The sequence below is a fragment of the Rhincodon typus genome, chromosome 5 (assembly GCF_021869965.1).
Source record: "Rhincodon typus isolate 14 chromosome 5, sRhiTyp1.1, whole genome shotgun sequence".
Lineage (NCBI taxonomy): Eukaryota > Metazoa > Chordata > Chondrichthyes > Orectolobiformes > Rhincodontidae > Rhincodon > Rhincodon typus.
In genome coordinates, this window is record NC_063336.1 from 37,193,399 (window position 1) to 37,218,123 (window position 24,725).

General features: G+C 40.8%; 1 protein-coding gene across 3 annotated transcripts in view; it reads right to left on the reverse strand.

Annotated features, from left to right (window-relative positions):
• slc2a12 (solute carrier family 2 member 12) overlaps positions 1-24,725 on the reverse strand; it is a 38,753-nt gene that overhangs the window by 6,636 nt on the left and 7,392 nt on the right. For 2 of the 3 annotated variants that reach the window (XM_048596914.1, XM_048596915.1), the window contains exons 2-6: positions 21,612-21,726; positions 18,952-20,259; positions 18,293-18,415; positions 12,438-12,570; positions 9,762-9,981 (exon numbers count right to left, since the gene is read on the reverse strand). In XM_048596914.1, coding sequence (XP_048452871.1) covers positions 9,822-9,981; positions 12,438-12,570; positions 18,293-18,415; positions 18,952-20,259; positions 21,612-21,714 — 1,827 coding nt within the window. In that variant the 5' untranslated portion in view covers positions 21,715-21,726 and the 3' untranslated portion in view covers positions 9,762-9,821. Of the gene's footprint in view, positions 1-9,761; positions 9,982-12,437; positions 12,571-18,292; positions 18,416-18,951; positions 20,260-21,611; positions 21,727-24,725 lie in introns of those variants that run through there. The other variant, XM_048596916.1, reaches the window with a different exon arrangement.

Genomic DNA, 24,725 nt, shown 5'->3' on the forward strand with positions numbered 1-24,725 from the left:
TCAGAACCCCCTTCCCCTCCCCCATTTCTGAAGAAGGGTCTAGGCCCAAAACGTCAGCCTTCCTGCTCCTCTGATGCTGCTTGGCCTGCTGTGTTCATCCAGCTCTACACCTTGCTATCTGAGATTTTCCAGCATCTGCAGTTCCTACTATCTCTGCCATTGCCATCAATGGTTATGCTCTGACTCTTGATTATGGTGGAGATGTCAAGAAAAAGTTCTATGCTGACCTTGAAGGCCTCATTCTTATCCCAAAAGAAGAAACTATTCCTTTAATGCCACAGCTATGATCCCAATGTCTGGAGAGGAAACATTGGGGAAAATGTCAAGGCAAAGGTGCTCTACTGCTTTAAAAAAAAAGTACACAGCATGATCTCATCGTAACAAATACTACCTTCCCCAGAAAGACCTATACAAAAACATGTGGAGACTTCCAGACCAAATTGTTAGCATCTTCTGAATTATGCCATTGGTTCAGTGATAGATCTAAGAGATGCCAATATCAATTGATCTTTGCAGGAGACTGTTGCCTACTGGGCAAATCATTGGCATGTTTCACTGGTAATGAGCTTCCACCACCATAAAACATCGCAAAAAAGTCTTAGCCCAAAAGCAGCTTGACCAAAGAGGAATTCCAAAAGCTGCTCACCTCTAGTCTGGAAGATCTTCACACACCTAACTTACTTTCAGAACAATGGGATTAAATAAAGTCGATTACACTGGACTCCTGTGCAAGAGCATTAGATTTGAACATTATCGTCACCAGGATTGGTTCAATCAAAGCAATGCAGAAATTCCTGGAATACAAATAGAGCAGATTACATCATCTGGCAGAACAGCCCAAGTTCACTTGTGAAGAAGATAGCATTCCAACAGCTCAAAGTTGAACCTTGAAGAACATTCTGTTAGGTAAATGTCAGTGGCAAGAAGAGAAAATCAGAGAAATCAGATAGTACACTGTCATAAAATCCAAAGATTTTTTAAGCCACCACAGCCATCTACAAAACCAAGGTCAAATGAACAAAATGAACACAGGATGGAGTCTTCCTTCTCTCTTTTCCAACAAATCTGCAATGATGTAGCTGCAATGACTGCTGATCTTCTCCAGGCTATCAGAATCCATGAGTAAACCAGTATCAATCAGAAAATTGAACCAAAATACTTCTAATCTGAAATAAAAACAAAGTGCTGGAGAAACTCAGCAAGTCTAATAGCATCAGTGAAGAGAGAGATAGAATTAATGTTTTGAGTCCAAGATGACTTCTTCAGATTTGCTTTCTTATCTTCTCTGCTGCTGTCCTGCTTCATGATTAAGGCATTTAGACTCAGCATAATGCAGCTTGATGAGCAAGTTGTTGGCATTTTGAACCAATGGCAGAAAGCACAACCCAGTCATTAATGTTAATGCTGTTATAATTCAAGTAGTGCTTCAGTGTGTCTTTGGTGTGTTTTTGTATGCCTCCTCCCCCCAGAACGCTGGCCATTTGAGGGTTGAGTTACAGGATTTGGCAGGGGAGATGTTTTTCAGCTGCCCTTCATGGTTGATTTTGCAGAAGTTTTGTCTGAATGCTTGTAGAGCTGGCTTTGAGAAAAACACAAACATTTGTTTGTGGTGCAGGTGGATCTGACAAAGTCTCAGAACACCATGATAAACCAACTTTTGAAAGGTAAGGGAACATAAGATTCATAGTTCAGAGATTGTGGGGATGAAAAAATACCCAGTTGTCGGTCAGCCTGAGGAAAGGGCATGGGCACATTTGAACCAAATGAAAGTGATGGATCTATGGAGATTTGGGCTGCCAGTTTGTGATTCAGACTGAGACTTTGGAGTACTCAAATTAGCCTAATTCCGTTTCAGTATCAGTCACAAATGGACACATTAGTTGACTTATCCCCTCTCCATGTTGAGTGTGGTTGTATTACCCAACTAACTGCAGTGGCTGAGATCGGACAACTTGACCCAGATTGGTGGCATATTTGGAGCTTTGCTGGCCTGTTTTTGTTGTGCAATTTTCTTAACAAAGCTTTCCTGCTCCTCTGATGCTGCTTGGCCTGCTGTGTTCATCCAGCTCTACACCTTGTTATAATAAAACAAAGTATCTCTCCAGCTCTCTATCCTCACATTTCCTCACTGCCCTTCACCCCTAGACATTCCTCCCTGCTCCATCCATGCCAAGACATAGCACCCAATGCCGTCCATCCATCCCCATGATTCTTGTTACCCTCTATGCCAACTTAGTGCATACTTCCACGTACCATCCTTTCCTCTTTATTTACTGTCCCAATTCACCTTGTATCTACTGGTACCACGTGCACAGGAGGAAAACTATTCTTTAAAGTTCTGTGTAGTAGACCACTCTCATTCGTGAAATAAAAACTGACAGTTGTTAATAGATTTTACATTTCTTGACAGTTATTAATATTTTTTACAAGCCTTTCACAGCTTTACAGCTCCAAAGTTTTCAGACACAACTTTCTCTACTGTTAATAATCCCAAAGAATACATAACTACCATCACCCTAGGATATCTGTTGCCCCTGTCAGGTTACTTAACTCTACCAGTCCCCCTACCAGGAGCAGCTTGGACTGTTCCCCCACCAAGAGTGCCTAACTCCAAAATGTTATCCAGAATCACATTGATAGGGTTACCTTACCTCTCCAAACTGTAGAACCGTAGAAATAATACAGCAGAGAAGGGATCCATTCAGTCCATCTTGTCCATGCCGCCACAAAGACACCTAGATGCCCTTTCTGGCCTAGCCAGCGACAGCCTCATCCCACAAAGAATTAGTTAAAAATTCCATCTTCTTGCACATGGCACTTGGACCTGCAGCTTACAGCACTTAAGGTGCACAATCAGGTACTTTTTGGAACAGCTTTGGTCTCTGCCTCCACCTCAGGCAATGGATTCCAGACACCCATGACCCTCTGCATTAAAAAGTTCTTCCTCACTTCCTCTCAATCCTTCTGCCACTTAGCTTGAATCTATGATCCCTGTTTTTTTTTTAACTCTCCGCAAAGGGAAACAGGTTTCTCCTATCTACTGTATCTCCACTCCTCACAATTTTTTGAGGGAGGTGATGGCCTAGTGGTATTAAGGCTAAACTGTTAATCTTGAGATCCAGATAATGATCTGTGGACCTGGGTTCGAATCCTGGTACAGCAGATGATGAAATTTGAATTCAATAAAAAAATCTGGAGTTAAGAGTTTTTTTTAATGAATCTATTGCCAATTGTTGGAAAAACCCATCCGGTTCACTAATGTTCTTTAGGGAAGGAAACTGCCATCCTTACCTGGTCTGACCTACATGTGACTCCAGACCCAAAGCAATATGGTCAATACTTAACTGCCCTCTGGGCAATTAGGGATTGGCAATAACTGCTGCCTATTTTCGCTCAGGATGGCTATGTGTGCCTCTGCAGTCCAGAGAGTGAGTCAGGTTCAGTCCTTTGGCTTCATAGCCGACAGTCCGGAGGGAGGGGTAGGAGTGTCAAAATATAGGCACCAGTCAGGACAATCGAGTCAGGTTGGTCAGAGTAGGACACGGTCAGTCCATTGGCTCCATCCATAGAAAATAAGAGGAAAGGGTGAACTTGGTGGGGTCAAGGGCAACCATAGCCATGGGATTGATTCTCAGCAGGTTGGCCTTTGGGATTGGGGTCTTCAGGGTCTGGTGAAGGGTAGAGTACAATTGTGAAGGGGGAAGAGTATCTGCAAGGGGCTAAGGGCATATTGTAAAACACGGCTTGAAAAGGAGGGGGAGGGCTGTGCATGGTGAGGAGAACCCTGTCTTCAAGGAACTGGGAGGCAGTGAATGACCATGGCAGGCATGGTCACTTCATATACCGGGACTGGTGTTGGGGGGGGGGGAGGCGGTGGAGGTGAGCAGATATAGATCTGTGTAAATGGATTGAGTGGGGACTCAGGATAATGTGAGGCCTAAAGGAGGGATTGTGAATGCCTGGGGGCTCACTGACACATTCAGGCTGAGGCTGGAAACCACTGGCAGAGGAGCACTCACTTGCCTTCTATTGTGATGCAAATTCAAAATGTGAAATGGTGAAGAAAATGGCTGCGAACATACAGTGAGTGGGGTAGGTAACTCAACTTGCAAAGGAAGGAAATTCAGCTAACTCCGAACACAGGGCTTTAAGAAGGGAAAGAACTTTGATCTCAGATCGATGCTCTGTACAGGACACAGACATGGAGACTGCCTTACCCAGGGACATCCTACGGTATTGAACTTCTCTTTGTGTATTACACCCCATAAGCTGAGAAACATGTACAAACCATTGTCATCTGTGTCACCCAAGTGCCCTAAATAAGTTTTCTTCTTCCAGTCCCTCCTACCTCATATTGGTGTACTCCCTTGTTCTGTAGCTGGAGTGGAGCTTGTTTGGCAACGGAACCTGATAGCCCTGCAAGTTTGATCAAGTAGCCCCAGGGATGCTTGAATCTCGATGGACAAGTTGATCCTCCTCAGCCTGAATGTCCAAGAGTCAGAGGTAGGCAGGGAGTTGGGAGTCCTAGCCACATCTGCAGTGTCCTGAGGAGACTTTGCAGGCCGGTGTGTGTGGTTCATCCACCAATGTGTGCCTCCCAGTACTGTACTGTCTCCTTGAATGTGGAAGAGAACTTGCAGTGGGGTCAATGTTTCGCGCTACCCTGTTGCCATGCCTTTGGTCCTGAGGAACAATGAGTGGTGCAATGGACTACAAGTCCGTGTGCATCCTCAGCATGCCCTGAGGATACTGGGTCTGACTTACCAAAGCAGCCAACATGCTCCTGTCCATGAAGACAGATAGACGCACACAAAATTCTTTGCACTGTTGCAGCTTCAAGGTAATGAGGGCCATTAGGTCCCACAGACTTGATTGGTGCTTCTGTTCCTTCCTCTGCATTTGGACGGTGTTCCTGATTGCCAAGATTACTGGGCCAACTCTTGCCCCTCATGTCCTTTCAAAAACTTTCACCTCTCACCTGAAAAATATGCCCCTTGGTTTTAAACTCTCTCACCCGAGGGAAAATACCCTTGCTATTCACCTTGTCTATACCCCCATAACTTTGTCAGTATCCTATTCCTGAAAAGCATAGATACAAAGTATTTTCTGTTTTAAGTTATTAATTTACAGGATGTGGATGTTGCTGGCTAGAGTAGCATTTGCAGCCCAACCTAAATGAAATAACTCCACAGAGGCCCGTATCCCATCACCAAGTCACCCTTTATTTACATGTGGAAAGTCATTGACACTGATCCAGCTCCCTCAAAGTGAACAGGATGTCTAATATTCCTGTTTTTATCTGTCAGCCAGGACTCCCTGATTGGACCAGATTAACAGCCCCAATCAGGGAACTCGTATTGTATGAGATCCACCTGGTTAATCTCATTACAATCACTACATCCCTTCTCCTCTGGGTCCAAAGACATAGGTCAGTTCTCTTTTTTGTAGCTCCTCCTGGGGTGTTTTAGCACCCGGTCAGTTTCCACCGACTCTGCTTCTGATACAAGTCGTGTGTAACGTACAGTAGCTCACCTCTCGTGCCTGGAATGTCTCGGAAGAAATTCATTCTCTTCTTCAGGTGGCAAAGGTGTCGAGGCAGCAACATCTGCTGTGTCCATCTCAGATTCTGAGGTACCTTCAATGTTTGACAGAGAGGGAGAACCTACTCAGAACAGTCAGAGAGGCTGTTGAGGAGCTTGACATGTTTTGTTCCCTCACCGTTTGTGAGTTTGCAGCTTTCATTAGGCCCATGTGCTTGTTCTGGATTGTCGCTCCTACTTGAACGTTATACATCACTGGACCTGACCTCACATCGACCATGCTTTTTACCCATGCAGGGCCATTCCTGTGGTTCCTACACCAAACTTTGTCCTCTGAAGTATCTGTCTCTCTTGCTTAGCAGAGTCTTATGTCCACCATTGGTGTTCCTAATGCTGCTTCATCCTCCCCCTGCACGTCTGTGAAGATCAGATGGTGTGGTGTTTGCAGCCTGTTAGCAACTGTGTAGTTGCATGAGGGGTGGTCCTATAATCAAATAGGAACCAGGACAGTTCAGCATCTAGTGAAGCTGCAGGTTATCTCTTTAAGCCTTCAAAGTTTGGAGTGCTCTCTGCCACATCATTGGATGATGGATGGTATGGATCTGTCCTTATATGTCAAAAACTATTCAACTTAAGAAAATATTCAAATTCCCTGCTGGTAAATGATGGCCTGTTATCTGTGACCAATACTTCTGGGAGTCCATGTATCGCAAATACTCTGATGTTGTCCGAACTGCGCAGTCCTAGAAGATTTGGGGGTTTTATCCTATTATCATGTTATATCTTTGCTGTGTTATTTTTCTCTTCACTTCCACTCTCAACCTGTTGTATTTGGCCTGGTCCGAACATGAAGAGTTTATGTGAAGTGCTTCAGAATTTTCTCTATTTTTCTCATCACCCAAAACATTGATTCCCTTGCCTTTCATGCTTGTTGCAATATACTTAACATGTACCTTAAGCATCTCCGGCTTGAGGCTCACTCTATTTCATTACCGTTCTTCCTGTAGGTCTTGGATTCCATTTGCTTTGGCTAGATCCTTTGTCATACCATTTAAATTGATCCTTTTCCAGTTTAGATGTTCTAATTTAGATTGACCCTTGTTCTTCTCCTCTAATAATCTAAATTTTAGAATTCACTGATCACTCGAAGCAAACGTTCCCCCACAAGCACTTGGACATTCTTCAGCTTCAGATCCAGCAAATGCCTCCTTTACTGTTAGGCCAGGAACAAAATTCCTCCTCCTCTTTACACACTATTCAATGGCATCATCCCAAGCAATATTCAGGTAATTAAAGACCCCAAAACATTTTTGCTTTTGCACATCTGTGATTTCCCTGCAGATATGCTCCTCCATCTTTCATGATATGGAGATCTACAGAATATCCCTCATAGTGTGATCATATACTTTTTGCTTTGCAACTCTAGCCAAAAAGACTCTGTCCTTGCCCCCAAAAGGACATCTCTTTTTCCAACATTGCAATGGCTTGCCTAATCAATCCCTCCAAGCTCAATCACCTCCTAGTTTCCCATGCCTATCTTTATATTTTTGATATTTTTTCACACAGCTGTTGTCATTTTAAGCCACATTTTTGTCGTTGCCACAATAGCATGGCTGTTTGTGCATTTAACTCACAACTTTATTCACCATGCTCTTGTGCATTTACACACATGCCTTGCAAACTTGCTTTTGTATTTATCATCCTTTTCAATCCATTTCTATGTAATATGATACAACTCTCTTCTCATGATACCCCATTCCAACAATCCCAAACAACACCAGTGAAACTTCCCATAGTGATACTTGTCCAGGCTTGTTCAGGTGCAACCTGTCCCTTCTGCACCCAGAAATGGTCTTAGCAAACAGTAAACAGTTGAAAAGACTTTTTTTGATCTCTGGGCAAAACTACATATCCAGAGGCCATGGCTGAAATTCCTTTCTCTTTGACACGTGCAACAATCTGATACCTGAGAGCCAGGAAAGATCACTGTGACCAGGACCATGACCAGCCAGTACAGTTCACTGATGGATTCTGCCAAGGGTATTCCTGTCACTACGACTGGGATTCTTTACATATAGTGGTTGATAACCATGTTATAAACCATGTCTTAATGGGCAGACTGATGCTGGGTGTATGTGCAGGAATGGGTGCACTACAGGGTAAGCTGCAAAACTCAAAATACATGGGGGAAGCAAATGAATTTGCCCCTGAAAATGCCCACAAAAGACATTCATGTACATCTGTAAGCAGCTGCTCATCCAATCAGAGATTTTATCTCCCAATGCAGGTTGCTCTAGCTCCACTCATCACAGATTCCCTCCCTCTGAATCTTGCGGAGACAGAATCTGTGATTGGAGGAGCAAAAAGTGGGGGAGAAGGAATAGACATAGCTGGAGAAACTACTCTGGTAATTCCCTGGGCCACTTTGCAGGAGAATTTCATGCCAGTGAAGCAGTGGCTATTCACTGTGCTGAGTACCCATCGGGGTCGAGATTGAGTTGCACCTTGGGGGAGTGAGGAAAGGAGCAGAGTCCAAATGTTGGCTGACGGGTTGGGGTGGGGCACAGAGCCCAGGGGTGGAGATAGGAATGAGCAAACAGCCAGACACCGCTATCTGTTGTTTCACAAATGATCGGGAAAATAGGTTCCTCAATGCTTGCTCATCTTGTAACTTTATCCATTGCTGTCCAAATTTATTGGAACTTATAACCACTTGTTTTACTCAATAGGCTGAGAGGAGAGGCCACACAAAATGACTTTCTGTAAATGGGAGGGAATCAGGGTCTTTAAATATTTTCTATGGGTAGAGGCAGAGAAGACAAAGTTGTAGATAATCTACAAATCGATTCCCTAAATGACAGTTGGCATTTTACATTCAATTTTTACAATTTTTTTTTCAGGAAGCTATTTACAAATTATATCTTTACTAGTTTCATAATTCGTGGAAAATCAGGATTAATATTACATCATTTTTACATAAATTTATCAACTATCTATTTTGGTGAATGTACAGAAAGATCCAGAGGATGGAAGACTTGTTTACAATGAATTAACGAAACACATTTATAGATTCCCAAGTTTAAAGATTTACTAAAATATATTGTATGTATGAAATCTTCAATATTTGTGCTATCTTATCTTTCAAAGGAAGAAACACCCCCAAAAAAGTAACACAAATGCAGAAAGTAATGTTACTGTGTAACTGCATCGTCTGAAACAGCAGCTGGTGAGAATAAAGACAAAAACGTAGTCCTTGAAAATTAAAAAGCTCTTGAGAAATCAAGAGTAGCCATTGAAATAATTATTCAAAACACAGTAAGTCTCATGGTTTTAATGGGTTAAACTCTAGTACTATTCTGTATACTTCCAGGTGTCTCTAAATCCAACTTTTCCACACTTGCCAATTTGTATCTGAACTTGTTATACTTAGAGAAGTAAAGTGTACCCCTGCCAGAAGGGGCATGGACTCCTTATCATACAGTGCTGGATATAATGGAAGGAACTGTTGTCTCACCCACCAGTGGATGAGCATTGGCAACTATCTACTCAAGTAAGTACCATTCAGGCTCTTAACTTGTCAGCAGCAAATCTTTCCCAGGATCAAGGAACCGAAGGCAGAAGTCCTACCCATCAAAAACTATTAGCTAATCAGAGACTGGCAGCTTGGGTTGAACAGTAGTGCCACCTCAAGACCCAGTGTCAATGCTTCAGGCCACAGTAATAATGACAGTAGAATCATGAGGTCGGTATCTTGGAAATGAAGGATTCAGTAGCTCGGACAAAGGAATGGCATGCCGACCCTACACCACCGCCACTTCTTGACGCCAGGTCCCTCTGTCAGAGACTGTGTCTTTGAACAAGGCTACCACCCTGTAAGATATAGTTTGTCATATTTCCCGTGGGGTGGGTCTTGCACTTGCTATTTGGTTTAATACCACCAGTGGCAGGATGGAGCCCTTTATTAAAATATTAAATCCCCACTTAAGGCATTCAAGTGGCAGTAGGGTGGGAAAGCCATCCATGTGACTTTTGCCTGGTTAAATGCCTCCTCCAGCAAACATCACATCAGCCAAAAATATTAAATTCCACTCATAGAAACTTTCCGCTAATTTGATTTTGAGATTGTTAGTATAGTTATGAGTATTTGTGTGTTGTAATTTATTTATATAAAATTGTGTCCCAATAAATATAAAACAACTTGAAGAATGAGAATGAATAACATTTTTGGTTTAAAACAGTGCATCATCTCTTCCAAAAATAATTTTGTGTTTGGGGTACAAGTTACAAGGTACGGTCACCAAAAGAATTTTCCAAGCCATCTGTATGGTATTGGATGTCAGTAGCCCAGATGAAGCGCTCACCATCTCTCCGCTTCAGAACTATTCCTGGAATCAGTTTCTTAATGTGCTCAGTTGTACAGCAAATTGGAGTTCTGTTGTACCTGGAGGATTGTCAACATTTCATGATTATTAGAATTCAATTTTGTATTTGATGCTTCAACGACAGATCTATTTCTTCTGTTAAATCAGTGGCCATTCTAGGCATTAAGATAAGCCAAACAATTTTCAAAGAGTTGCCTTTGTTTAAAGTAGGTCAGGCTGAAACTATATCAGGATAAACTCAAGCACAGCTGAAAATAACTATAAGATTAACTAATGTATACTACACGGTACATTGTTGAATGCAAGTACAAATTTTCTAGTGAGACTACAGCTTATTCAAGTGAAATTCAATGATCTGCCTTTTGACCATACAAATTATGTTGCAAACTTCATTTCTGATTCCATGGGAACTGAAACACAACATCTAAAGCCATTATAATCAGTCAAAGAGTGGTACAAGTGGCAGTTTGCTGACATTTCACACCAGCTGAATTCCTGTCTGAGAAATTGTAGATTGCTGAAATACCAGTTAATCCCAGCTTTGACAAAAGTTGCTGCCTTAGTAGGGAAAGTTGAAGCTGGTACCAATAGAGGCCCAAGGCTTGCTAAAGGGCTGACTGACATTTAAATTTCCTACCAATGCTTATTCAAGAGAAGGCACACCATTTTTTTTTGGATAGCACTTAATTAATCTTCACTGCAACTAGTTTAACACATGCAAAATAATAATTTCTGAGAATTTCAAATATTATGTCAAGATATTTGATCTTTCTATTCTTTTGCTGCTGGAGTTTGGGAAAACAAAATGTTTGGAAGATGTTCTGGGATACTTTGTAAAGACTTTAGTGAGTTTTGTTCTGAAAATACTTTCAGGATTTAATCTGAAGTGAATGAGTGCTGTACTATTCTACCTTCTTGGAGTCACCTATAATTTGCTATAGAGGGCGCTCTTGTTGTGCAAGAGGAATGGGAGGAGGCCATGGGTGAAACAGCACCAGCTGCTACAAGGGGGAGGAGCAGGAGGGTGAAGAGGAGTGCTTCTCCCCCTTCCCACATCATCACATCGATAGGACATTTGTCCTTCGCAGGTCATCCTCAGGATATATAGTGCTATGTCCACTATGCCCCCTTGTTCAGTCCGAAAGGAATCCTGAAAGTTTCTACAATATTTCAGATGGTACACTGTCAGTGGAAGTGAATGTGGAGATCACACATTTACTGCTCCACAGAAAAAAATGATCTGATCTGCAGTTCATTGCTAAACCTGCAGAAATCTCTGAACATCCCCAGACAAATTCAAATTATAATTATCAGCAATTAGGGAGAACTTGTGCTAAAACCAGCTATTAAAGCAAACATGTTTACACTGCACATATTTCGATCTTGTTTTCACCTATTTACCAAATTAACCAACCAATGATGTTGATTATTTAGCTGGAAAGAATTGTAGCTCATTTAAGACAGATGAACCGACAGCAGAAAGGTTAGAGAATGATAGTGGAGATGCAAAGCACAGCTTATTGCATGGCTTGCCATATGGTACACAATTTGCCAACTTGTACAATACTCTATTACCAGTCTGTTGCTAGGCCCAAATTTTCACTTTCATAATGTTACTCATGGGTGATCTTCTTCCCAAAGATATGGCACAGATTCATAATCTTGAGAGGTGATTTCTTGTGTCTATTCTTTATATGTCTTTGGCCCTGCACAACAGATACTTCAACTATTCAAAATTGCTACTGCTCCTTTCTACCCAAAATCACATACAATCTTCATATCCATCCTTCCCAAGCTCCAGTGACTTCCCATGTCCATGATATTGAATTTGAAACCTTTACCTTTGTTTTCATACCTCTGCAGCCTTGTTCCACCCTGAACTAGCCCTGGACATTTAATTCAGAACTATTGCATATTACTAGCACCTTCTGCTCTTTAACCGAGGCCTCCATTTATTGCCTATTTCTAGTTTCCGTAAGGGTCATTTAGGGCTGAAGGGCCTATGACATTTGTTTTCATTAGTAGACAACCTCATAATGCAATAAACAAGTTATATAACACTCTTATTACACTGACTTGCCATTGGGTCAGCCTAATGAAGAAAACCAAAAACAGTTTAGTAATTGGCCTTTCTGTGCTTTACTGCCTTCATTATCCTCCCATTCATGATTAAATTGGAACTTGCATAAGTAAAGTCTACATACTGATAAAGCTTGACTTATAAAAATCAGCTTAAGAAATAAACTGAAGATGGTTTAATTCTGTTGCATTATTGTAAGAACTAGAACAAAATAAAATGACTTTTTCAAGCTTAATGTCCTAAAATGTCAGAACAGCCAAGAATATTGAGTCAGCCATCACAAAGGCAGCTAGAAACTGTCCAACTGTGTAACCTCACTGACATTACCCATCCTAGTTAATTTTTTTGCCTACTACAAAATGCTGGCCACCATTAAATCTGATTCATTGACAAGTTGTACTTACCACATGAATATTGGATTTTACGTCAACTTACCTTTGGTCTAGCTGTTGGGATATCTCCTCTAGGGTCTGACCTTTTGTCTCAGGTATAACGAATATGATAAAAAGCAATCCAACAAAACTGAGAATTGCGTATATTAGAAGAACCCACATGAGGCCAATTAATTCTGGAACCATCAAATAACAATAAACGTAAGCACATTTCCAAAAGAAAAAAACAATTTTATGATAGCTTCACACTCCACAGGTTTGCTATCAGAACAAAATCAAAATTACCACACAAAGACTAGTTCACTCTAAAGACATGAATTCAGTGTATGCTTCAGCCAGCTGTAAGTTATTTTTTAATTGGCAGAAAGTTGTGCGTGGAGGACCCACTTGTTTGTCAAACAAATACTTTGTTAATGTATGTTCCTGCAATAGGAACACAAAATCATGAAGAGGCAGTAAGTCCCTTGAGTTTATTATCCAATTAAATTCTGGCTGGCCTTTATCACAAATCCATTTACTTGCCAATGTATCTCTTGAAAACTCCATTCAACAAAAATCTATTGATCTTAGTCTTGGAAATTTCAACTGTTTCAATATTCACTGTGTAAGAACTTTTGTTTAATCGTGATAAATACACTCGCTGGATAGTTGAGTTATTTGGACTCAATTTTCCATCAACTGCAACTGAGTTGATCCAAATGTGACCTTTTAATTTTAGGTGATAAGAATCTCAGTCAATAGTACCTCATTGTGGTTGAATTCTTTAAAGCATTTCAAATAATGATTTAATCTTTGGAAGTGCAAAGCCAAACATTCTCCAGTGAGATGCCAATACTCATTAGTCAACGAATTTTCAAAACAATTACTTGTATGAAGTGGTTGCTGATATTTCACTATGATAAGACACTATAGTCTCACTTTTTCATTAGGCTTCATCTCCATTAAGGCAGATTTCCTACTCACCACAAAGATTCACTCTGAGCTTTGCTGAAGTCTAAGGATCACAAGTACATGATGTGGGTTTTTTATTGTAAAAAAATCTCCAAAGCTTTACATCTAATAAACTACCTTTAAAATTTGGTCATTTTTGTAATGAGAATACTTGACAGTAGATTTGCTCACAGGATGGTCATATAAAATGAAATCTACAATGTACACCAGGGAGTACTGCCAACATTTGGGTGCAGTTTTGCTGCTGCAAGCTTTGGTAATCTAATACAGCACAAGGTTGGAGTCTCTGAACTGCTAGTAAAATAGTAATTTGAAAATAGTTTGGTTTATTCTTCCTAGGGCTGTTAAGGCAATATTCTGAAAATGACTCAACGGGCCTTTATTTAAATGTTCTTTCTGAACACTCATCCAGGTATAGGCAGAAGCATTTTGCATCTGAGATAACAAGGTGTAGAGCTGGATGAACACAGCAGGCCAAGCAGCATCAGAGGAGCAGGAAGTCTGACATTTCGGGCCTAGACCCTTTTTGCATCATTTGGTTTATGCTCTAGTCAATGGAGAAAAAGTCCGAAGAGTTGTTGGGTTGCATCTTGGTTTAGTTTTCCATTTCCACTCATTCCTTATCCATATTTGAAACTTATTAACACAAAATATAAGTCTATATAAATACAGGGATCATTTGAAACACATTCTCGTCCAATTTCTAGCATATCTGACTTTTCTACTTAGCTTTACAATTAGAAAAGAAAGTTTTGGCTGTCCCAGCCAAGGGCTGATTCAGTAACATGAGATAGATAGGAAAATTGTATGTCCTATTCTATAAATCTTGGAGAGTTGTCATGTATATGAAGTAAGGGTGATTTATCCCAGTACACTGAGTTCTGGGCTTATAAAATGGAAAAAGTTCATTCAGCTGCGTCGATGAAGCATGAGCAATCAAAACATTAGCATGTTGCTTTTTTGGTGACATTGGCTAGTCTAGTTTGACTAATATTAAAAGTAATCACTCAGCCAACCAGCTGAATATTTAATAAATATTTACATAATCAGAAGGACTAGTTAAGTACCTGGACCGTTGGGAAAATGGCTTAAGATTTAAGTCAATTTGGTTCAGCTCGTGTGTTAATAATTCCAATATACTTCTCATGTGTTGGAGATGGGACATGAGATTTTAAACTTTTATTTTAGCAAATTAAAGACAGAATATTAGAAACAATGTACAATGCTTTACAGCTTAGTTAGAATTTCCGGTAGTTTCCTCTTAAGTGGGTTAATCAGATCCAAGACTTACCTAAGGTGAGGACGGCAGTTTGGGAAAGATATAAAGACAAAATAACACTTTGCATAATGCTTAGAAATGACAGGCAAAAAATAACTAAAGACCAAGTCAATGTGCAGCGAAGCATTATGCAGAAGAACATTATGTTGCATCAATCCCATGGATCAATATTGTTCATACCTGGTCAAAAGTTGAGGTAGATTTGAAGCTGTGATGAACTTGCCAGACTCATGCTGCATTTTAGCTGCAAAGGCCTTTCAGAACACTGGACTTATTAAATGAATTCAAATTCCAGCAGCTGCCATGGTAGAATTGAACACATGTCCCAAGACCATTGACCTGAACCTCTGGATTACTAATTCAATGACTTTACCATGATACCGCCATCTGACCTTGCTGCGTTAAGGGATTTGCACTGTGGCTTGTGGTGGCAAGTGTGAAGGCAGCAAAGATGCTCACAGAACACAAACTTGCTCTGCCTGGCAGTTGACCTCTATTGGGAAACCTTTGTTCATTATAATGGAGCTGTGCAAGACTGGTGGACAGCGGATGCTTCCAGTGGACGCTCCATCACAGTCTCTTCCTGAGGTCCTCAATATCACAGATGCTAGTCGTCAGTCAATTCAATTCACTCCACTCCATATGATACCCAAAAATGACTGAAAACTCTGGATATTGATTCCAGCAATAGTACTTGTGCTCGAGTATAAGCTGTCATGCCTGATATGTTATCTGTAAAAGTGGATAATTGCTCAGGTATATCCTGTACAACTCCTGACCTCATTACAGCCTTGGTCCAAACATAAGAAAAAAAGCTAAACTCCAGAGGGCAAGCAAAGGTGATTGCCCTTGACATCATTTGACTGAGTGTGGCATCAGGAGCACTAACAAAACTACAGTCAATGACAAAAGGGGAAAATTCTCCATTCTTGGAAACGAGGTTTGTGATTGTTGGAGGTCAATCGTCTCAGTTCCAGGACATCTCTGTAGAAGGCCTTCAGGTTAGTACTTATTTCAATTGTTTCATCAATGACCTTCCGTCTATCAGAAGGTCAGAAGTGGGGATGTTGCCTGTGATTGCACAATGTTCAGCACCATTCACAGCTCCTCAGAAACTAAAACAGTCCATCCAAATACAGCACGAACTGGACAACTTTTAGACTTGTGCTAATTACCAAAGTAACATTTGTGCTATGCAAGTGCCAGGCATTGACCAGCTCTAACAAGAGAAAATCCATTTTTCTTACCTTGACATTTACAGGCATTATCATAGCTGAATCTTCCACTATCTACATCCTGCTGATACTATTGATGAGAACTGAATTCAACAGGCCATATAAATACTGTGGCTACAAAAACCGGTTAGAGATTGGGACTTCTGTAGCGAGTAACTCATCTCCTATCTCTTCAAAGCCTGCCCTGTACAAGCCACAAGTCAGGCTTTTACTTATTCCTGCATGAATTTACATTAACTATATACAATTTAGTTAGGCCACAGCTGGAGTATTTTGTACAGTTCTAGAATCCACATTATAGGAGGGATGTGATTACACTGAAAAGAGTGTAGAGGAAATTCACGAAGATGTTACCTGGGCTGCAAAGTTTTAGCTATGACGAGAGATTGCATAGTCTGACGTTGTTTTCCCTCAGACTAAGGGAGGCTGATGGTGAAATTTTTGAGATAAATAAAATTATGAGGGGCATAGAGAGAGTATACAGAAAGAAACCTCTCTCCTTCGTGGAGGAATTAATGTCCGGGGCATAGACCTAAGTTAGAGGGCCAGAGGTTTAGAGGGGATGTGAGGAAAATTATTTTCACCCAGAGGGTGGTGAGAATCTGGAAATGACTGCATGTAAGGGAAGTAGAGGCAGAAACTCTCACTACATTCACTTCCCATGGGGAGGTGATGGCCTAGAGGTATTATCACTGGACTGTTAATCCACAGACCCAGCTAATGTCCCGGGGACCTGGATTCAAATCCCAACGTGGCAGATGGTGGACTTTGAATTCAAAAAATATCTGGAATTAAGAATATAATGATGACCATAAATCCATTGCCAATTGTCAGGAAAAATCCATCTGATTCACTAATGTTCTTTGGAGAAGGAAGCTGCCACCCTTACCTGGTCTGACCTACATGTGACTCCAGACCCACAGCAATGTGGTTGACTTTTAACTGCCCTCTGAGCAATTAGGGATGGGCAATAAATGCTGGCCTGGCCAGCGGCACCCTCATCCCTTGAACGAATAAAAAAAAAAATTTAGATGTCCGCTTGTGATGCCAAGGCATACAAGACCATGGATCAAGTCGTAGAAAATAGAATTAGAATAGTTAGGTGGTTTTTTTGACTGACGCAGACTTTGTGCTGTTGATCCCTGTGACTTCTGAGTTTTGAGAGGGGTATATCTAAACCAGAGTATGTGGTGGAGATTGCACTTACAGTGAACGTTGTATTCAGGAGTGTGAAGCAATACTCCCCACCTGCTTGGAGCCAACAACATTCAGGAATTTCAATAGGAGCTTTGTGTAATCTCTTCCTTTTAAGCAGGTACCTGAAGCTACTGCTGGCAAGTCAAAAACCCTATATTCCAAATCCTTTGCAAATGAGTTTGCTGGCAATCTCCACAAACTGCCTGCTGCTCATTAGCCTCATTTAAATGGGTGGACCTCAGGCCTACCCATTCAGGTACAGGGAATTTTCAGGATAGTGTCCATTCACAGCAACACCTTAGCCTTCATGGAAAGAATGACTTTGTGTTCAATTCATGTTTAGCAGGTATCTGGTCAAAGAAATACCATGATGTGCATGGTATCTAGAAACTAAATTATCTGGGCTATGAATTACAAGGACTAGTAATTCCAAGCAAGTGAAATCTGCCATTACATTTTGAGAATCTGCAATTTGCTATATTGGTTCAACATGATGGAAGAGCGTATGAAGCATAGCAATTATTGGACACAATTCGGAAACGGCATCCCCAGAAGATATGAAAATACCATCTCCAAATTATTTCATAGTGAATAGGATCCACAAGATTTGTGCTTAATACAGAAGATAAACCTGATTGTTGTCAGCAGCAAAGTTCTTCCTTATTTGCAGTCATGTGGTCTCAGTTTGTGATGTTCTTTGAGGCTGTTTGTGCCCGTGCTATTGCTGGAGGGTGGTCTTCAGTTGCAAATAGCCCTGCCCTTTCTATGTATACCTCCTGCAGCGGGATCTCCAAATTTTAACAGTAAAAGAAATAACTTTTCTACCATTCCCCTGGCATCCCGTTATTTCGCTTTCTGGTCCTGCTACAATGTACTATTTATAGGCCAGCTGCAGCATTTCTACAGATATTCCCGAGTGGATTTTCCAACATATCCTTCAGGTCCAATGTTTCCTATGCAAATGTTTCCAATGCCTGTGGTCCTTTCATTTAACGGATAGCAGGGAGCGCAGGATTTCCATTGGAAAACTGTATTTCTGTGCGGGAGGTGCAGACGAGCCCACAAGTTGGGTCAGAACAAGCCCATTTTTGTCAGACTTGGAAAATCTGCTTTGATCAGTAAAATGAGTCAAATAAATGGTGAGTTCAATCTATAGCCACAGTTATTCCCAAGATATAAATTCTGGGTTTCATCCTATAATTAGATTTGCCAAAAGCCTTTGTGGATGTGCCTTACCTGTCACAGACAGAAAAGTCAAAGCAATGAGTAGACTCAAGGCCCAGTTCAGGCATCCTATGAGAGCCACAGCCCTGCCTTTTATCTCTATTGGAAAAATTTCACTCAGCAGCACCCAAATTACTGTAGTCAAAGACAGAAGAAAATAAAGTCAGTGTTAGTACTCTAAGATTAAATATATGTATCATTGACAATCCTTTTACAACAAACAAGTCAAATTGCCCATTATTTTGAACACAAATAAAAATTTCAGCAGACATCAAACTACAGGACAGAATCATTTTTGGTTTCTTACCATTATATTTTGATTCAAAATTATACCACAATTTTTTTTTTAACCAACTCATTCAAAACTGTAAAGTTGAGCATTGGTTAGGTCAGTTGGCTTGTTGGCTGGTTTCTGATACAGAGTGACACCAACAGCGCAGGTTCAATTCCTGCATTGGCTGAGGTTACCATGAAGGACTCTCCTTCTCAATCTCTTGCCCCTGACCTGCAGGTTAAACCACTACCAGTCATCTCTCTAACAACAGAGCAGCCTTACGTTTTATACGACTACAGCGAATTTACCTTTAAACTTTTACACTCCAAAGGTTTATAAAGTTTACAACCAATGGCATGATCTGTGTAGGATTCATTTCTACATAAGAGTTGCTTACCTGGTCCAAAACTTATAGAATAGGCAGCAACGTATACAAGCAGAAAACAGAGACAAAGCCACTTTAACGCTGGAGAAATTGGTTCATTCCTATGTCCATCTGTCTCAGGGCTTCCCATAAATGGCGAGGAGGATACATTTTGCATAATTGTCATATTGTCTTGTTTTGTTACTGATGAACTAAAGTCTATTCTTGAAGGAAAGACAGTAACAGCTGCTGAATGTTGTCCATGCATTGAAGATGTGATATTATCTTGCCAGTGATTAGTGTGATTAGGATAATTGCAGATATCTGTGAACTGCATTGGGATTTTATGGATCAGTAATGCCAATATAATCAATGATATTATCATAATCGTACTTCCAATGCAAAGAAACGTTTTACGCCCTACTTTGTCAATGAGCAACATTGCCAAAATTGTGCCAAGCACTTTCACTAGCCCAACACTAACTGAAGCTAATGTTGCTGTTGAATCACTTGCAAAGCCAACAGATCTTAAAATAATAGATGCATAAAATAAAACATTTGGTTGACCTGTAGCTTGCAAAAATATGGCCAAACCAAGTCCTATACAGAGTCGCATTCTCAGGTTGTTTGACCTAAATAGATCTACAAACCTACAATTGTTTTCATTGCTCAGGGAAGATTTGATGTTTGCCAGTTCATCATCAACATTGGAATATGATCTGATCTTCTTCAGGACAAGGCTTGCTTTTTCATCATTTCCTTTCTTAACCATAAACCGAGGACTTGGGGGAAGGAAGAATATGCCAATAACTTGCAGTGCCGCAGGTGGAATAGCAATTGCAAACATGTACCGCCATCCATTTGAAGTGCGAGAAAAAGTATAATTAAAAACATAGGCAAACAGAACACCAACAACAGTCATGAATTCAGTCAGAGATACCAGCATGCCTCTTCTGTCTGATGGTGCAATCTCTGATAGGTATATGCATGCTGCAATTACACCTGAAGTTGTAGCAATTCCCACGATGATGCGCCCTCCAGTCAACATTGCATAGGAGGTAGATGCTGATAGAATGACAGCTCCCAATACATAACAGCAAGATGTTACAACGATTCCTATCCGCCTTTCCCATCGATCAATGATGTAACCACCAGCAAGGGAACCCACTATGCCTCCCATAATGATTGCACTTACAATTATTTCTTGTTTCTCACAGGTGAGATGGAATTCAGTGCTCAGCTGTAGAAGAGCTCCGGAAATGTTTGCCAGTTCATAACCAAAGATTAGTCCACTTACAGAAGCAATTACAGATGCAACAATGAGAATTAGGCCAATAGGTCCTGGGAAAAAAGATGAAATTTTCATCAGACAAAGGCTAATCAAACTGTACATGGCAGTCAAACTAAATCATGAGAAAATGAAAAATGAAATGAAAAACTTGTTCTGAAGAAGGATTAATGAAATGTTAACTCTGCTTTCTCTCCACTGATGCTGCCAAACCTACTCGGTTTTTCCAGTAATTTCTGATTTTGATTCATCTAAACGAATCAAATACCTAATGTCTACACCTCTACATTCTACATCCAAATTAAGTCACACAAAGAACTTCTGAGGCTGGAAATCTGAAACAAAAACAGAAATTGCGAGAGGAAGTCAGGACATCTGGCAACATCGGTGGAGAGAAAGCAGAATCAACATTTCAGGTCCATTGACTCTTCATCAGAACTGATGTGTCCAGTTCTGGTCTCCCTTTTACAGGAAAGATATTATTAAGCTGGAGAGGGTTCGGAAGAGATTTACCAGGACATTGCCAGGAATGGAGGATTTGAGTTATAAGTACAGGCTGGATAGGCTGGGACTTTTTTCACTGGAGCGTAAGAGTTTGTGAGGTGACATTATAGAGGCTTATAAAATCATGAGGAGTGTAGATAAGATGAATGGCAGGTGTCTTTTCCCTAGGTTGGGGGATTTCAAGAGTAGAGGGGAATATTTTTAAGGTGAGAGGAGAAAGATTTAAAAAAGACACAAGGGGCAATGTTTTTTTTTTAAAAACACAGAGTGGTTCATGTGTGGAATAAATTTCCAAAGGAAGTGGTAGATGTGGCTACAGTTACAACGTTTAGATAAGTACGTGAATAAGAAATGTTTGGAGCAATTTGGGCAAAGCACAGGCAGGTGGGACTAGCTTGTTTGGGGTTATGGTTGCCATGGACTGGTTGGACTGAAAGCTCTATTTCCAAGCTGTATGGCTCTCTGACTCTATAAAACCTGGTTGGGACCAGGAAACGAGTTGGGCCAAAGGGCCAGCTTCAATGTTGTATACTCCTATGGCTCTATCTGCAAGGTGACAGAATTAAATGGCAGAGGTGAGACAGTGATTGATTAGGTCCATAGTCCTAGCTGTTTTCTGCTTGGTCAAAGATGAAGGCTGGGAATTTGTGAAGGAGCTGAAGATCAGAAAGTGGGAATTGTAGATTGGAGGATGATAGGGGTGCTGAATGGTAAAGGTCAGAGATTTCCTTGACCAATCAAGATCTCAAGTGCAATGATGAAGTGAGGAAGATATGATTGCTACAATTAACACATAGCTGACATCAAGAAGTGTTGGGTGAAGTCAGAAGTGAAGAAGCTAGTGGGTAGAAATAGCCAATCTTGTGGCTTTGGGGAGTTCATAAGCACGCAATGCATCTACCTTTTTTAGTTGCAGGTTGGTTCAGGATAGAATATTGAAAACTGTTTTGATTCGCAGTTGACTTCGCATCATTTTCTTGTTCGGTTTCTGTCTGGGTTTTCATTGTTACGTCTTGCTATAGAAAAGAAGAAAACAAAATGTAAACTTCATGTCATGACTGCACAGATACAGCTAATGACTCAGGCACAACACAAAAGTATGAAATGCACTTTTCCATCAGTATAGAGCATCAGTCACAAATTCCATTTTATGTTAAATGAAGCTCTTGTATTTCAACAATAAGATGAATTGCATAGATATGATAAATGCTGTTTTATCTAGATTTTGAAAAAGTGTGAAGCAGGAGATTAGTCTGTAAAGTTGGTAGTATGCTTCTGAAATGAAGCAGAAATACTTTTCATGCAGAACTAGAGTCAGTCATAGTCAGAATTTTACAGCATGGAAACAGACCTTTCAGTCCAACCTGATATCCTAAATTAACCTAGTCCCATTTGCCAGCATTTGGCCTATATCCCTCTAAACCCTTCCTATTAATATACCCATGCAGATGCCTTTTAAAATATTGTAATTGTACCAGCCTCCACCATTTCTTCTGGCAGCTCATTCCATACACACACCATCCTGTGTGTGAAAAAGTTGCCCCGCAAGTCCTTTATAAATCTTTACCGTCTTACCTTAAATCTACGCCCTCTAGTTTTGGACTCCCCTGCCCTGGGGAAAAGGCCTTGGTTGTTCACTCTATCCATGCCCCTCGTGATTTTATAAATCTCTATGAGGTCACTCCTCAGCCTCCAATGCTCCAGGGAAAATAGTCCCAGCCTTTTCAGCCTCTCCCTATTGCTCAAACCCTCCAACCCTGGCAACATTCTTGTAAGTCTTTTCTGAACCCTTTCAAGTTTCACATCATCCTTCCTATAGCAGGGAGACAAGAATTGAACGCAGTATTCCAAGAGTGGCCTAACCAAAGATCGTCATGAAAGCAATTAGTGAGATGTTGCAAGGATTATTGGCATGTCTCAGATCAATGCTGCTTGTTCTGTTAGATTTGTGAATATTCTGAACAGAAACAGCTTACTAAGTTTGCTGATGATATCAAACTGAAAGAGATAGGAAGGAGGGAGGAATTTTCGCAAATAGGATCTTGAATTCTATCATCATAGAAATAGAATACAACTCTCAAGAAGCGATTCTGATTTCTGTAGAATGCTGGTTTGGCAAGACGTGAAATCCTGTCTATAATCCAATCAGATTGACAAAGACATCCAGGCATTGAAGAAGTTGCAGTGAGGAACAACTTAAATTGGGTTTAGGAACTTGAATTATGGAGAGAAACTGCAGAAGGTGAGAATGGTTACAGCAGAGAAAAGGCAACCAGGAGTGATCTTAGTAAAAACCAAAAGAACTGCTGATTTTGTAAATCAGAAACAAAATAGAGATTACTGAAAATGCTCAGCAGGTCTGGCAGTATCTACGAAAAGAAATCAGAGTTAACATTTCAGGTCAGAAGGAAGGGTCTCTGTGGCAGAGAATTCTAAAGACTAATGACAGACTGAGGGAAGAAAATTCGCCTCATCTCCTTCTTGAATGGGAGTTTCCTTACTTTTAAACTGTTCTATATCCATCCATGAGGGAAAGTATCCTCTCTACCAAGGCCCGTCTAAATCCTGTTGCAATAAGATCACCCTTTCTTTTAAATACCAATGACTTTAAAACCAATTGACTCAACCTCCACCAAAGTGACCAATTCACCTAACTGATGGCTATTCAGGACAAAAGCAATTTATACCAGGTTTCTTCAGTAACAGAAAAATAACTATTATAACACACTTAACTTTAAAAAAGCAGTGAAAAGAAATGTCTGTTGGCACCCACAATCGCAGGCCATTGTGCATGTGCACAATTCCAGACCCAACAGGTCATCACAAAAATTTACATGTGGCATCATGCGCAAAGGCCACATATGCATAGAGAAGAAGCGCGAGCAATTATGAAACAGCTTTCAGCAGCGGCAAGTAAGGAGAACACACCGCACCCCCAACCCCCAACACTACCCCCATGCTGTCTCCTGCCTCACCCCTCTCCTGTTCCCCAGGTCCCATCCAATGCCTCCTCTCCCAGATCCCACCCCACCAAATATACCTGCAAACCAGACTGTGGGGAATCACAAAATTAACTGAATCTTCTGCTACATTTTTTATTCATCACAGGGTGAGGGCATACCGGCTACGGCCAGCATTTATTGCCCATCCCTAATTGCCCAGAGGGTAATTCAGAGTCAACCATATTGTTGTGGGTATGGAGTCACATGTAGGCTGGACCAGATAAGGATGGCAGTTTCCTTCCATAAAGGACATTAGTGAACCAGATGGGGTTTTTTTTCTGGCAATTGACAATGGATTACTAGTCATCATGAGACTCTTAATTCCAGATTTTATTTAATTCAAATTCCATCATTTGTCTTGGCAGGATTCAAACCTGGGTCCCTGGATTAACAGTCCAGCATCATTACCACTAGTCTATCACCTCCCTTTAATTGCCTACATCCTAAACAATGAATTTTAATATTTTCCCAATGTCTTAAATTTGATGACCTAGCATCCAATTTCTTCCTTTTTTTTTGAATGGAGATGTAATGTTTGCTGTCTTCCAATTGTCTGAGACTGTTCCAAAATCTAGGGTACTGAAATTCTGCAGAGGTTTGCCCAACCTGCTGCTGTATAGAAATTAGTAAAAAGCCCAGTGAGATTAAAATTGTAAATTTATGTTATTTCTTTGAGAGAATCACCACATTATTTCCATATGCCATAATTTCCAATTGTCTGTCCCACAGAGACTCATTAGTAACTGACCTGAATCCGCCAGTAATCATGCAGTGATGAAACTTGCATAAGATAATGGTTCTGAAGGAGATAATGTCGGAGACGAGGATGAATTAAGCCCCGTACAATCTATTCATGGCACATAGACTTTGGGTAAAGGCAGATGAGTTCTGCATGAGTTTCCGAGAAGAGTTGATGTGTTTTGCATAGCTCCCAATCATCCTAATTGATGCTGCCCAACAAGCTAATACAAACTGTGATAACAAGGTGTAGAGCTGGATGAATACAGCAGGCC